Source organism: Buceros rhinoceros, unplaced genomic scaffold (assembly GCF_000710305.1).
Source record: "Buceros rhinoceros silvestris isolate BGI_N320 unplaced genomic scaffold, ASM71030v1 scaffold17079, whole genome shotgun sequence".
Taxonomy (NCBI): domain Eukaryota; kingdom Metazoa; phylum Chordata; class Aves; order Bucerotiformes; family Bucerotidae; genus Buceros; species Buceros rhinoceros.
In genome coordinates, this window is record NW_010431192.1 from 75,545 (window position 1) to 86,358 (window position 10,814).

Here is a 10,814-nt window from a genome sequence, read left to right on the forward strand (position 1 = left end):
ATTTAAAGTGTGTTTTGGATATTCTATACAGAGTTGCACATAACAATTAACAGGCTCAACTTTGTCAGTAAGATAAAAGTTCCCATTCTGTTCTTTTCCAGTAACACAGTTTCTAGAAAGATGGTTTTGCCTGCCTTTTTTTTTTTTTAAACAAACTAGTAGAAGCAAAACAGTTTCTAGAGCATAAAGAAAGAAAAATCCCCCTCCCTCTTCTGTAACACACTGCAATTTAAATTCATGCTGTCAAAATCCTTCCTGATCACTTCGAAATCCCTGCAACTCAATGCCTCTTCCTTTACTTATCCAGCATTTCCACAAAGCAGTTTTCTTCTCCCTCCACACCAAATATTCTTGTAATGGTAAGGCTTGTTTCAAAATTGGTTTAGAGATACTATGTCAGCAATTACTGGAACTTTATATACAACTCATTTCAGAGAATGTACACAAAATTATTAATGCATTATTTAAATAATCATCTTTTAAAAATACTACATTTTATTCTAAGAAAAGATTCAGTGAAGTGAAAGGTCTCAAAAACACACTTCAGGAATGAAACGAATCCTAAATAGAACCTTGCTGTAAGAATTCAAGACGTCTACCATCAAGTTACACATTGGTTGCATGAAATACACACACAGGCATGTACACATAAGGATAAACAACAGGAGAGAATGGATAAAAGAGAGAGAATCAAATGACCAAATATAAGTATCTGTCAAACAGTGATTTGCATAACAATACATGAATTGAAAAATCTTCACGTGTATATTTTACTGAACCACTTTAAGATTTAATAAATTGCTATATTGCCAGACTAGTAAACGCATTAGAGCTGTGCCAAGCAATCAGGCAAAGCAAAAGATTCCATTTCAATACAGCAGCAAGGAAGAGAGAGCCTCAGGGTACACTAGAGGAAAAACAGTAATATTTTGCCATTTCACAAACAAGTAAACTCTCTATGCCATAGGTTACGAGAAAAAACACTGAACAAAACCTGCCCCAAAGGCCTTTTAGCATTTAAATGGGAACCATAACAAATACTTGAAGTCACCCAATCCAACTATTTAATGTGTTTACTTTGCACATTAAGACATCTGGTCCATGTGACTCTTACTCCACAGTAAAGTATGAAAAGTTCTTTTTTGACTAGTTACACTATTTAATAAAACATTCAAGTAAAAATTACAGTGATTTAAAAGGCTGCTCAATAACACTTTCTTTTTCATATATACCAATAAACAGTCCTATTCCCTTTATTTTCTATTTCTTATTTTATAGGTCTGACTTAAAAAAAAAACAAACAAACCAGGAATCTTAATTAGCACAGAATATACACACACCACCCAGGCTAGTATGCTCTAGGACACAAAGAAAAAGTCCCTACCTCTGGACACTACCACTGCTTCCCACCCCCTCTGCCAAAATCAATCTTTTCCATGTAGAATTGTATTTATTTTGAAGAATTTTATAGAGAAAAATCAACATTGATCAATTAATGCAATTTCAAAAAACAGGTTGTTCACAGTCATTGTATTATTATTTTCATTATTAAAGAAACAATGGGACACTAGCTGACAAACACAGTGGCACAAACCCTGCAAAGTCATTGTAAGAATCTCGGTGCACAATAAATAAAAAGGTAAAACAAGTGCTGACACTGTTACAGTATTTGCTTTAAAAAAGAAAAACATTTTTAACTTTACATTAAAAATTAATATGCCGTACCTCACCTGACTACGACTATCTTTTAAAAGTTCCTCATGACTAAAGTATGTGTGTCCCATTTTTATGAGCAACCAAAGCCCTGTCTTGTTGCATGTCTTGACTCTTTCCACTACTTCCCACTGAGTTTAGTGTGACTGTTCATGAGACAAGCTGAGCCACAGTAAGTCTTTGCAGGAAAAATAATTAAACGCTGAGGGATGGAAAGGGGCAAAATTGATGAGGCAGGTTAAGAGATCAATTTCTAAGGACTTCAATAAATGCCACAATTTTATCCAGAGAACCTGTAACATGAAACTGAGAATTAAGTTGGGAGTATAACGGTGCTATGAATACAAAAAAGAACATTATGGAAACTTTACTGCATAAACTTGCAAGAAAGAACAAAACACATGAAAGTGTGTAAAAAAACAGAGAAGGTCCAAGTCAAGCAGTATTCCTCACTAAAGCCTCTTTGTAACTCTCCACCAGTCGCTGTAGTGAAGAGCTGTAGAATTACTGTGCTGCTTCTCACACCAACGGAAACTGCGACCCTGTGCAGGCTGAACGAGGCAGTCTATGCACTGCCAAACCCTTCGCAGCGCATCAGGTCCTTCAAGGCACGACATTTAGTCAAAGTACCAGAGGCAGAGAAAGGACTGTGCAGTTAATTTATTTATCTGGCTTCTAAGCCCCAAATCAATACTTGAGTCACATTTTTCACCGCTTCAAAGCCATAACCACTATAAATTTTCTTCAAAAATTGGGCTAAGCTTTGGAATTTGTTTGCTTTAGTAGGAAGCTGAAACTCTTTAGGAAATTTTTTTTGGAGACAGACAATAGTGCAAGATAGCGTTCTAAGAAAGTAACGCTGCCATTTCAATTGCAAGACTGAACCAGTCCCACACGTACAATACAATACAATATTTTACGACACTATAGCTTTTACAATTAACTTCTCTCTTCCTTCTCCAAGAATAAAATTTCTTATTTAATCCAAGTAGAAAGAGATTTAGACTCCATTTATTTAAATTACTCATCTGAACACTCCGGTAATTGAAATTTAATTCGTCTGTAAAAAAAATTAAACCTTTTGTATTAAATGAGAGATTATGAGATAAACACATTCGCTGGCTAGAAGCTGTACAAACTGATTCAGCGTTTGGGACAATGTTCACTCTCTTGAAGTTACCTTGCAAACTAACAGGTTTTTCACTCTTTCTACAAGAAGTTTTTAGAAACCTGACTGAGGACCATGCCCAACAACAGTTCAAAGAGAACGTTCCTCCAAATGAGGAATTCGTAGATTCCTTCACTAGTTGCTCATCTTTTCACAAAGTAAACCAGTTCATCGGACTCATGTAACACCATGCTACAGCACTTTGTGCATCCATACAATTGAAATACTTAACCCAGTATTGGTCAGCAGAGGAGAGCATTGATTGAAAAAAGGCCATCTAACCCATTGTCTTGAAAACAGTAATTTTGCTTGTCAATACACTCAGTGATTATGCTTTGTTATGTATTCATACGTGCCTCATTCAAAATCTTACAACCAAAATTGATCATATTAAGTAGCAAACCAACAGTTTCAAGCATAACCTATTGGACGTAACTAGAATAATAAAAATCAGTACACCAGACTAAATTTTCTAAATCATACTGATTTAACATGGACTGGTATTTTCTGTTCTACAGCCAATATTTAATGTTGGCAACATTAAAATGCAGTTGTCACTTTATCAAAAAACCTCAGAATAATAACGTTAGTGATACTACTGGTATTTAGCAAAGACAATAAACTAAGATGGCCACTTCTTCACAAATCAACAGTAAAGTATTTTTTATATTTTAAACAGTGAAACCTGTACTAAGCAATCACTCAGAAAGTAAAACAATCTATAGAGACAGTTTACTGACAAAGGGGACACTAAAAGTAACTTAATTCTCATGTAGAAATCCAACACTGTTCTAAAGGGGAAAAAACCAGTTATAAACGTTGAGCTTTGTACAAGTTTCACTATATATTGCCATGCAGATTAATGATGAATAAATGTATACATGCCTGCATATACATGTCTTTTATGCAAAAGTCTCAGTTATAGTTTAGACACTTTCAATTGCAAAAATATAGAATAACTTACAAATTTCCCAATAAATACTGTTTTACTTCCATTTTTTAAAAGAATTTTTAAAACTACACAGAAGAAAAATGAAAAGATTTTAAAGAACGAGCAACATAACAATTTAGGAATTTAATAGAAATAAGATCTACTACTTATGAAAGCAAAAAACCAGAACTTCACCTTCTTTAATGCAAGGAAAAAATGCTAAAACTTTTAGTTATCAAAATACAGTAAGATTTTTTCCAGAAGATAGTAACAAAAATGTGATGTATGCTTTACCTAAATACAGTTAAAATACAGACTGCTTTAAGAAACAGAAATTAAGGCAGAAATTCTTACATAAGAAGAAACGAGGTTGCAAGCAGAAATGCTTGAAAATAACAGTAAAAGCCTAAACCAACTTCAGTAATATGCTGTAAGTTCAAGCACCATAGGGACCATGCCCTGAAAAATTCAAATGCACACAAACTACCTACAATTACATTCTTATTACAAAGCAATTTTCTGAAGAATGCCATTCCTAAAGACTTCTTGACTGCCTTGTATTTCCTTATACCAATCAATCTGTTTATTAACATTTTGCTGTTTGTACATTACAACCAATGCATACTCAGGTCTTTTTCAGTGACAAATTCTGTTCAAGCCGCTTCAACTAAACATCTGCAACTAGCTACTGAAGCACTTTCAAAAACATTTCAAAGACATTTTCAGTTTTGCAAGACAGTAATTACCTTTTTGTACTGTTTGTCATTGTCGTACGCCTGGTCAGTAGCTCTGAATGCTGTTTCTCCTGGAGAACCTAGAACATAATTACAGAAACACATTATAGCATGCAAAAGGCACTTAAAAATTCTCAAACTGCACTTACTATAAAATTAGTGTCAACCCCTATGAATTATTAATTCAATAATCTTTGAAGTTCCTATTAAAAAAAGATTCACCTTAAGAAACTGAAAAAGAAATTCAGATTAAAACTCATCTGAAAATTTTGTATCTAGTTTGTGACTCAGATTAGTTACATCATGAGGCAGTAGACAGCTTCAGTGAGACTATTAAAATTCTGAAAACACTGAAAAGTTAATTATTTCTGGTAAACATGAAAGGATAATACAAATTCCGTTAGTATTATTGTAATGAGAAAAAAAAATTCATTTCTCTCACAATGACATAGGTTTTTCACAACAAACTTCTGGAAAATGCCCAAAATAAAAAGCTAAGGACTGTGGCAGAGAAAAAACAACTGTTCATCTACTCATTTTCACAGGGAAAGATCCAATATTTTTAAAATGCTTGGAAAATATTTGTAATTAGTATTAAATTGCTGTAAATAGTTGTGTTTACGTTGATATTCACTCCTCTTAATAGTGTTTTAACAGTTTGCTTTAAAGAGGCAAGTTAAGGGCAGTAAAAAGGGCTTTTACACACCTAACAACAGAAGTAGATCAGAAGATCCTATGACTTCACTAACCAAATTGTAACCTGTGAAAAATCAGCAGAAGAGGGGAAATACAAATTATAAATACAAAATGCAAAACAAAGATGAGGGAGCTTTGTCTCACTTGGAGGATCACACAATTCTAAATGGCAATTACGCCCAAGTAAGCACGATAACAAATAGTAGGTGTCATCTCACAATACCAGTCAATAAAAGCACAATTTTCAACAGCCAAAATTTTAAACAGCCAAAGTTCATAAGAGACTTTCACCCTATTGTCACACCTTTGAATGTGATCTCTTCTTAGGTGCTCGCAGAGTTTGTAAGATTATTAAAATACTCTCAATGGCAGAACTGGTTTAAGAAAATGAACGTACACTTATGCACACTGATACAGAAATATTTTCAAACACACTTAGAGCAATGACTATAACACCCCATACATATATAATCATTCATGGATACATTATCAAATCACATAAATTTAAGGTATAATAGGAATAATCTTGCACTTTTTAAAAGAATGAGCAGATGAAGTTCTGAACTGTGCTCATTAGCAAGTCAGACAGGATGATCAAATCAATCACCTTTAGTTTTAAAAAGCCAGAAATGTCTTATCTAAGTCTTCCCAAACCTGAAAATCATTAAGCCTGCTACTACCTGGACACACTGAATCAACAAACCATCTCTTTGTCTGCAGCGAAGGATTTAGAATTTCTACCAACTCCTTTGAAATGAGCCCGCACCTATGCTAAATCTTCAAGCAAGTCCTTCTGGAGCTGTGTCCAGATGGAAAATATTTGACGCAAAAGAAAAACCTTTGTTACAAATCTCTTATTTCACACACCTGCAACATTAAGAAACATCATTCTTAATAATCCAGCTCTTTTCTCCTGTGACAGGTGTGGTACTGTTACTGTCCATTGCCACTCCCATCTTCTCCAGATTCCAGCTGGACACATCCAGCTCCTGCGACTCTCTGAAGCAATCTAGTTTTCAATGTGCTTGTTCAGAGTTCCACAAGAATTCTAGTTTTCTACTCAATTTCACAGCTTGGTTCTCTGTACTTGCTACTAGAATTTTTGCTTTTAAAAATACAGTGCACTTACCTGCATCCACAACACTTTCAGACAAGATACAATGAAAAGGAATGCACTTTCAGTATCCGCTTTCTTTTGTCTCTAAGGACACGTCTGTCACCTCATCTTGTAATACCTTATGTTTTCAAAATTAAAACTAAGCTGAAAAATTGTTCTCACCAGGAAAAAAAAATCCTTTCAGTGAAGTGAAGCTCTCTCCAATCTTGTCAAAGTCAGGCAGAAGTTTGGCAAGGTCATCTGCATCAGGAAGGGCTTTGATAAGTTTTTCTAGGAAAACAGTACAACAGCTAATGAGTAGGGCTTTCTTCCCTATAGTGTTTGTGAACAAAAACGGCTTAGGCCTTAAAACCTAGCAACTGCTTCAGGACATGGCTTTTTTAATTTAATTTTTAAATAAAGAATCAAAAAGTTTCTTTCCACGTGCACCTCCCCCCATTAGCATTGGGAAAGATTATAAGACCTGAAGAATCAATTGCTCTTTTAGACTTTGAACTCCCTGATAAGTTGGTTGCCTCAGGTACTTTAAAACTTACTGCTGCATTTTACCACTTCTCATCCATTATTCTCTCACATACTTTGTAGAGGATGTTTTAAAATTACATGACCCTGTAACTACGCCCAGGTCTTGCACACTTTCAAAAATAAGCTATTCTTAATTTCATAAGTGAACTTTGTAATCCTTTAAAAACAAACTTATTAGCTTTAAAGTACTATACAAATGTAGTGACCACTAGCAATAAAAATGAGAAAACATGTCTCAGTTATTCAGTCTCTGCATTTCTATACGCAATGCTCATACATGTAGTAAAATCTTCATAAACTTTATTTTAAAAGAACATCATCTTACTACCCTGCATAAATAAGAAATAACTCAGTGCTTGTTTTTTAGTTTTCTATCTTTCACCTGAAAGTATGCAAAACACCTACTGTAACCAGACAGCTCAGGAAAACAGAGTCTATTTTTTCATTGTCTTTTCTTCTGTATCCTCAAGACAGTTTGTAGATAGGGAAGTTCTCTATTCTGCATTTCCAATTCATCTTTCACTCATACGTATCTTTTACTTATCTATCTATATTTTTTACTTGTGTCATTCATATAGAAAGAACTCTGTGCACAATATTACCAAAACCTGTGGAAGTCCCTTTGATCATGCTGCATCACTCTTCCATAATGGGATCATACAGCCATATGAAAGGACCAAAATGAACTGTGGAATATCAGTGCTAAACAATGCTTCATTTCTTCCTACAAATGCACTGATACAAATACCTTGGAAAGACTCACACCAGTACAAGTTCACTCAAATTACAGCTATAAAGATACTACTGGAGAGAGAGGCACCGAGATCCTCTGCCCGCATGCTTAAGTTTTACAGATAGAGGAACATTGTAGCTTTTGTGATACCGAAGTCAATGTGTTCATCAAGCTCCCAAATGAAGTCAGGAACAATCCACTTATATTCCTCAAGATCTGGGATCATGTCCTTCCACTGATCATATGTCTAATACGAAAAAAGAAAAAAAATATAGAAAAAAATAGATGTAGAGAAGCATATAAGCAATCAACTGAAAAGTAACAACTACATATAAAACATGCTAACCTACTATCTTTTAGATATTAATGATACTACTTGGATCTTTTTTTAACATCTATAGCTCTCGAAACAACCTGTTTTCCAGAATCACTCATCTTTATTGTCATTAGTTAGTCAAACAATGATACCCTGTATTTTTGTGGATATACCAAGAACTATTGTTTCGAAGTATTTAACAACAATGAAGACAAAATGCATAAACTAGCTTCCTCAGATAAATACCTTTTTAGCTGTATAACCACCGCCTACAGCAGACCCTAAAATAAGATAGCGAACTTTGAGAAGCCTTGATGCTACTCTAGCAAGCCAAAAGTTCCTGCGGAACTGGTATCCATATTTTACATTTAAAAGTTTTGTTTTGCTTAGGGGAAGACGATTAAGGGAAGAGAATGGCTGAGTGGATATCCTTAGTGGAAGTCTTTGAAATTTTGAACTTGGAGAGTAGGGATGGTGTATACTTCGGGAAACAAGATGCAAGTTTTGAAGCGGTGATTTTCTTTTTATTCCATATCTGCTATTTGCTAGACTCCGGCAGATGACACTAGAAGAAAGAAATAAAAACTCTAAGTAACAGATTTCCTCAACACACCATTAATTCAATAACCTCTTCAGAAGCAATGCACACGACATTTTCTCTGGTTACAGATAAATTAGAGCATCATTCTGAATGGACTATTTGAAGCTATAATGGGTATGCTACCAGGAAAAAAAAAACAACCCAGCTGTAAACATTGTTAATGGGTACAGCATTGCTACTGATTACAGAAATAAAACATTAAATACCATTTATTAAGTCTGTTATGAATTAAATTTAACTTCCACACTGGATTAAGGCAAGTAACACGTCTGTGGAAAATCACAGTTTGGGCAGACAAGAGTCCACAGAAGACTATAAAAACAGAGCTGTGCCGTGAAAAGTACATATTAAAACAGAGGAACCTTATCAATCTGTGTTAAAACAAACACATAGGTTGGAATAAAGCTCCAAAGTAATTGAAAGTTTACTTTCAATTACAACTCCTGCATGCTTCAACATTTTGAATTAGCTTTGTTTATCTAGGGAAAAGACAATTGATCTGGAAAAGGCAATTTAGTCCCACCATCATATCAGAATGCTTAATGTTAAATCATTTACTGCATGCAAAATATGTGTGAAGTTACAGTTCTTTAAAGTAATGCTTGCCCCTTGATGGTTTTTTAATGGTTTTCAGTATTATCAAGTGCATTTACTTACAGAGGGGACAAAAACAGAAGAATAAAGTGCTTCACACAATTGAGAAGGCAAATTATTCATTCCATAATCCTAAATAATTAAAAATTACTATATCTTAAAGAGAATAAGTGAATCATATGAAATGGAAAATATGACTATTTTCTAACAACATGCTCTATAACCTATAGAGTTCTCTGCCTTAAGATTTTCCAAGTCCTGGAGATAACATTGTCTATGACAGATATATTAACGTTCAAAGGAATGGAAGATTTTCCACTTTTGAAGACAGTTTTTTAAGAAGCAAGCCGATAACTGGGCTGTTACTTCTTTCATTTTGCAGTAACTACTATTGCACAGATATTTAATATTTTCAGAGACCAAGGGATAGCACATACCCCTGGAAGCTCCTTCTCATTACTAGTCTGTTATGGAAGAACGTGATTGACAACAATTGCCTTTTGAGTGCCTATTTCAAAACCTACCAGCTTTAATTGCACGTATAAAGTCTTATAATTCATTAAAAACCCCACTACATCATTATATCAAAATCTCTCTTTTCTTCTCTCCTCCCACTGCTAAAAACTCCTGATGAATACTGACAAAAAAACCTTAAGATCTTCACTGAAAAGTACAGTTAGACTGAAAAGGGAATCAAATTAATGCTATTAAATGAAGTATTTAATGAGTTCCAAATTTAAAGCCCTTGAAAAGCTGTTTTTAACAATAAGAAAAATTAGCCTTTCAGACATGAGTAGCTCTGTCTTTAGAATCTGCCCGATTATAGGTCTGCAACTTGACTACTCTTGCATTGCACTGAGATTACAGATACCTCGTGTTACAGGAGAAAGTGGCCAGTTACTGCTAACAGCCAAGCGTTCCACCTGGAAGTCATACCTAACATTTTATACATACTGCTCCAGTTTAACAGTTCAAAAAATCCCCACCTCAGCTATGACAAATTTTCTGCAAAGACAAGACACTTTTAATAGCTAGGGCTGTGAAACAGTCTTTCAGATGTAACCCAGCAAAAAGCACTGCGGTATTTTCTTTCTTACTCAGCACTAGACAACACTCATTTTCCTCCTGCTGCTTCCAAATCTGCCAGGGAACACTATGAGATTAACAGCTATTCAGCTTCAGCGCTCCTGTCTGGAATCGCGTAGAACGGTGAAAAACAAGAGGAAGGGAGGACACCTGCTAGAGAGGTCCAACGTCTGGACTCGAAGGCAGCTCGAACTCCCCTTGGGCGGGAATGAGGGAGACAAAGCTCCCTTCCACACCGCAATCTCAAGCCCTAGGGTAGCTGAAGGATGGGGCATTTCCCCTCCTGGGAGCAGCAGCCCCGCCCCAGCAGGCCTGAGGCTCACCCCAGTGACCCCCAGTCCCACCCCACCGCCTAGCACTCCGACCCGCTGTGCGGCTCCGGCCTTCCCCGCGGGCAGCCCCGGTCCCACGGATGCGCAGGGCTTGCTCAGCCGGGTCCGGTGTTACAACAGACACCGCGCCCGAGGGCAGAGGCCCCGAGGGCGGGCGGCTCCGGCCTTCCCCGCGGGCAGCCCCGGTCCCACGGATGCGCAGGGCTTGCTCAGCCGGGTCCGGTGTTACAACAGACACCGCGCCCGAGGGCAGAGGCCCCGAGGGCGG

At 36.2% G+C, this 10,814-nt stretch overlaps 1 protein-coding gene across 1 annotated transcript in view; it reads right to left on the reverse strand.

Annotated features, from left to right (window-relative positions):
* Positions 1-8,440, reverse strand: part of OPA1 (optic atrophy 1 (autosomal dominant)) — a 54,167-nt gene extending 45,727 nt beyond the window's left edge. The window contains exons 1-4 of the mRNA XM_010143351.1: positions 8,180-8,440; positions 7,768-7,864; positions 5,253-5,306; positions 4,559-4,626 (exon numbers count right to left, since the gene is read on the reverse strand). Coding sequence (XP_010141653.1) covers positions 4,559-4,626; positions 5,253-5,306; positions 7,768-7,843 — 198 coding nt within the window. The 5' untranslated portion in view covers positions 7,844-7,864; positions 8,180-8,440. The remainder of the gene's footprint in view (positions 1-4,558; positions 4,627-5,252; positions 5,307-7,767; positions 7,865-8,179) is intronic.
* Positions 8,441-10,814: the final 2,374 nt, after the last annotated feature.